General features: G+C 41.5%; 1 protein-coding gene across 14 annotated transcripts in view; it reads right to left on the bottom strand.

Moving 5' to 3' along the window:
- The window catches only part of LOC109965182 (teneurin-3), a 620,836-nt gene that overhangs the window by 122,445 nt on the left and 492,853 nt on the right, over positions 1 to 5,538 (bottom strand). For all 14 annotated transcript variants that reach the window (XM_020608995.1, XM_020608997.1, XM_020609006.1 and 11 more), the window contains 2 exons: positions 2,253 to 2,508; positions 1,328 to 1,429 (listed from right to left, as the gene is read on the bottom strand). In XM_020608995.1, coding sequence (XP_020464651.1) covers positions 1,328 to 1,429; positions 2,253 to 2,508 — 358 coding nt within the window. The remainder of the gene's footprint in view (positions 1 to 1,327; positions 1,430 to 2,252; positions 2,509 to 5,538) is intronic.

Here is a 5,538-nt window from a genome sequence, read left to right on the forward strand (position 1 = left end):
CCCTCCCTCATCCGGTAGGCTCTGTGACACAGCTGAGAAGCATCGTTGGATTATCCACTCCCTGGGTGTAGCGCACAGCTGAGGCACATCCCCTGATTAACCTACCTTCTATTTAAATCGCTCGCAGACGCTCTCTCGTCGCTGGTACATCGAGGATTCCCTTCTCCGCACTTTGGGCTACGCTACATCGTGTCACACAATTCCCCAGCGAAGACATCAGATAACCCTGTTTCTTTATGAGTAAGACTGTATTTTCTTCCTGTCTATTCAAGTTGTGTTTTGTTTTATGGCGTCCCCCCGGACTCTGGTTCTTTGTTGTTTTGCACCCAGCTTCTTATGAGTGCCTTTTCCTTCAGCTCCTGCTACTAGTTAAGGTCCACCTGCAGCAGTTTGCCTCCTCTGAGCTCTCCAACTATGCTCCATCGCCCCTGCAAGCCAGTCTCACGTGCTCCCAGCACTTAGCTCCACCACGCCGCAGCTCATCTCCGCCCAAGTGTCCCAGCCGTGCCCCCTTCTATTCCAGCCTGCCTGTTTCTGCAGAGTGTGGTCCGCTACACCTGGCCTCTCTGCTACCTCCTCTGGCCCAAGCACTCCTGCCATCACTCCCATTAGAAGCAGCCTACCATCACCTCTATCCTTGACCTCTGATTACCTGAACTGTTGTTATAATAAAGATTCTTAATCGGAACTGTTGTCTGCCAACCGAGTCCAACCCACTAGCTCAACTCTCTCCTGCGAGTGAACAACCATAAGTCTATTAATGCAGAATGTGACGGATGCTTTATTTATTTGTTTGTTTTGCTTACTTGCTTATTTATCTTGAGTTCTTTTGATGTATTGGCACAGAGGAAGTGCGGCCATTTTCGTTGTAACCATAGATACAATGGCAATAAATATACAGTATTTGATTGATTTGATTTCAATAAGAAAATAAGAGTAAGCCCCAAACAACAACCTGGTTTCAAAACAGTTTGCTAATCTGCGATGACTCATTGCTATCATCTTGGATTAGGGTTCAGCTTCTACAAGGGGCTAATGTTGTCCTCTTATTACTTACATTTTGTCTAGACTTTGTGGCATGTTTTCAGTATGCAGGATTACAGCTTGTCAGTACTACAGTAATCCAGTATCTAAGGGTACACCTTAAGATGAGCTGGTTCTGATAAATCTATGACAGAGTATGGCCTGGTAAAGCTGTGTTTTGGGGGAGGAACATAACACAGCACAGCCTTCACAGCGTGTGGGTCACACTCACTGCTGGGATAACAACCTCCCGACAATTACTGCCTCTCTATGGGTGGCAGAATGTGTGTGTGTGTGTGTTTACCTCGAGAGCAGTCAGGCCCCAGAAATCCTGGGAAACAGTGGCATATTCCTGAGAGACAATCTCCGTTTCCATGACAATTTTGAGGACACTCCATAATCGACTCTGATTGGGGGGGAGATGACAGTTAATTGGATGGGCTGGATATGGTCTTATGAAATAAAGCACACAACACATACATACAAGCAGCACTGAGAGACTGGTTCTCGGTGGTTGCCTTAGTTACAGCTAGTCAGTCCAATCAACACATTCTAACATCCAATTACTCCACTACCTCTCTCCTGCTCTCTCTCTCTCTCTGCCACACAGCATGGCTGACTCTCCTCTGAATGTAACTGGTGATTTCCTTCACTCACTCACATACACACCCATACCCCTCAGATAGAACAAACATTTCTTTTTCTTTTTCTTTTTACAATAACTGAACACTATACTGTGCCTCTTAGTGAGGAGGAAACTATCAGATATATTTGCAGGTTGCAAGTCATAACCCCATGATATTTAGCACACAAAGTAATTGGGAGAGCCTTTACTTAGGCCTGTACAGAAGTACAGAATCAGCCCACAAATAGCCACATTTTAAAGGTGTGATTAGATAATTATAAATAATCATTACTCAACATTTTACAGGTTGATTGCTAACAAATATTTCTATCAAGCCATTTGGAGCTAAATTACGGTTGGAAGAAATACAGTATGGCCTCTGTGATGTTTCTGATAATTATAGACCCCCAGACCCAAAACACGTTGCACTGTTTGGCATGATAAAATATATAGGTTTTATTGGATTCCTCTAGTGACAGGTTGATCTGATGGGGACACATTATGTTGTATGAGTGCATGTGCTGTTGAAGTACACATATACAAAGCAACTCACCAAGACACACTGTACAATGCTAACTACTTTAAACATATTGCTGAGTCTCACCTATGATGATGGTATTGTAAGAAACTTGCTCTGTGTTTCGTCCATCATTGTAAAACGCCAGATGCCAGATTCCTGTGTCCAGGTACTGGATAAAGCCTGCCTCGTGCACATTCACGGAGCGTGTGTGTCGGGCTCCTCCCCCAGACTCCTCCTCCTGTGTACCAGCCAGGTGTTCAATTCCTGCGTCTGTGTCACTGAGCGCTCGTTTGTCTTTGGAAATGAGGCGACTACCATCCAGTAGCTCCACAAAGTCATACTAGAAGACATAAGTGCACAAGAATGCAAACAACAAGTTTTTTTTAAATCACTTTCGCCCTGAGGACAACCTCAGGTAACACGCTGTAGAGAATGCAGACTGACAGAACCCTCTCAGAACTCATACTATTCAGAGAAGGAGGAGGGATCCCTCCTCTGTTGCTCTTTCTGACATTTCATAAAAATGCTTTTCCTATTAATATGAGGATATTGTATGCTGTACACACTGTAATGCCCTTTGAGGCAAATATGTGATTTATGATATTGGGCTATATAAATAAAATCTGACTTGCACTTGACAGGTGGTCACTATTACTTCAAAAAAAAAAAAACTGGATTGAAACAACAAAAATTAATTTAATGCCATGGACACTCATGTGCTCTGTTCAAGATTAGTGAATAGAATAGGATATCACCTGATTTGTGTGAAACCATAAGAGTCTGCAGATAAAATATTAGACCCTAGAACTACCTAATGAGAGGGGTGGTTTCTTATTGCCATGTACTGAGGACTATTATGGGCGGCTGTGCCACAGGAGGTAGAGCAGGTAATTCCTAACCATAGGGCAGGCTTCTCCAGTCCACATGCTGAAGCGTACTTGAGCAAGACACTGAACCCCTGGCTGCTCCCAGTGATATGGGTGTGTGAATGTGTGAATGCTTGTGTGATTGAATGGGTGAACAGGCAAAGTGACTTAAAGTGCTTTGAGTGTGCCTCAGTGCATAGGAAAGCATTATACAAGTATAAGTCCATTTACAATATTATACTGCAACCTCAGACTGCTGGAATGAATAATCTGCAATTCAGATTATACAGATAACTGGAAAGAACTGGAATTGATGCATCTTGATTTACAAGCAGAGTCTAAATTAGTGCTGCTCCGCGAAGTGGTCAAATCATCAAATCAGGCCTTTATTTTTGGCAGCCAGTGTGCATTATAACAGAAGCCAGCCCTGTAATGTACTTGGTCATCTTCTTCTCCTCCTTTTGGTGCACCAAGCAGCAATTTACTCAATACTTCCCCCAGCGGTCAGTGGAAACACAAAGCCACACAAAGGTGGGAGCTTTATTAAAAGTGTTTTCAAACATAGCGGTCTGCTTTTACAAGAGAAAAGACTTTAGCAATACTGACAAAGTGGTTGGTTTTGTATATGTGCATCTGGTTGGTTTGTCCATCTCCATTAAAGTGTGGTGCACAGCAATTTACCGGCCGTTTCTGTGACATCCATCCATCCTAATGGGGCTAGATAGAAACTAACAATATATTAATATTTCCATATTCTCAGCAGTGCAAGCTGGCACTCATCCTAAATGTAACAGCATGTGCTGTGGTTAACTGAAGAGAGAAGCTCTCTGAAGAGAGAACTTGTTGGTAAATGAGGCTATAAATTCTGTAAGAGCATTATTTCAACAGAAATACAAGTGTGCTGCCTGTCTCATCATTCTGACAAATCCATGCGGCAGCCCAATGTTATACTATATATTGCCAATTCAAACAGGCCACAGTTTAAACCTTGCATCATATGCAGCTGTCTTTTGAGTTTTAAAATGCTCAGAATGTTCTCAGCACTCTTTTGAAATTCATGCCAATAGATTTTTTGACAGCATATATGGAAAAAAAATCCTAAATCAGGGAATGGCTTAACGACTGCTAAAGGACATTTAAAAAGTCAGTTTCAAACCTAATGTTTTTGGTGACCATTCACCTTTTGTGTTTGTGATTGTAGGGTGTAATACACACACCTTTAGATAGCTAGTGTGCCATTATGGTTTAATTTGAGCTTGTCCTGTTCATTTGCTTCAGTTTGAACAGCATTTGTGTCTTTAAATCCCAAACTTTGAATATAGAGACTTTTACAGTAGCATTGCATGTGGTAACAACCTCAAGCCACCGTAACACACGCACCCACAGTTACCCAAAAAATGTTTTACTTTTTTCTCAGCTAAAAGATAAGTATTATTACACTACAGTACCAAGGCTGACAATCTACACTAAAAGATATAATGGGAACTCAGATGGATTAGGTTATGACAACGACATACACACACACCCTTGTCTATTTTCTAAATTGCTAAAATTGAGCTGTGATAGGGGGATTGTTTGAGCTGTCTTCATAGATAAGTAGATTAGTCTCTTGATAGAAGATGTGATTCACCACACCGAGATGTAAGTGTAGTCATTAAAAGGAGAGTTTAGGTTTGTAAGAAGTGTCCCTGCTTCATTATGAAATAAGAATCCATGATGCACTTGACCTAGACACACTTGCAAAGTTCCAAACGGGATTTGGGCTTTTGACATTCTGGGAGGTGGGATTTTTTTCAGTATTTTTAGAATTTGTTAAAATACAAAAATGATTCTGGATGTTTGACAGCAGGCTATCTTAAGCATTATTTCAGAGGCAGCCACTGATGTGATTTAATAAGATTTAATTCTAGGGACACCGATGAAAACACTGCTTCAGCTTCTGCTGAAATCTGTGCTGGCTAAATCCAACTTCTGACACAGGATTTTTATTTAGTTGAAGACACAGGTGCTGCCCATATCTTTGTCATGTCATACTGTTATTTGTCTTATATGACAACTTATCTTGTCTAGTCTTTTTTACAGTGAGATCGATTTCACCCTTAACTTTCCCAAAGGCAGATTCCTCTGTGATTTCCTCAAGCTCCAACAGATTCGTTTCTGTTGGAAGTTTTTCATCACATGCTCACATGGTGCTGCGTGGTGATTAACAACCCCTTCAGACTGATTTCATCTAAGAGATGACATTTTGTCACTCATACATCTTCTAGGTTAATGCTCATTCTGACTTCATTCAGATCTGACTGGATATTTATGGAAAGAGCCTAGAAAGAGCTAGAGGGAGGAAAGAAGGAAGTCAGATGTTTATACACACACACACACACACGGGGAGAGAGAAGTATGTCAAAAACAGTATGTTCTTCCACAGGCTACATTACTCATACATTTTATAAGTGAGACACTGCTGATATTGCCACAGTTATTTTAGGCTCTGATATAAGAGTCTC

The sequence above is a fragment of the Monopterus albus genome, unplaced genomic scaffold (genome assembly GCF_001952655.1).
Source record: "Monopterus albus unplaced genomic scaffold, M_albus_1.0 scaffold97.1, whole genome shotgun sequence".
NCBI lineage: Eukaryota > Metazoa > Chordata > Actinopteri > Synbranchiformes > Synbranchidae > Monopterus > Monopterus albus.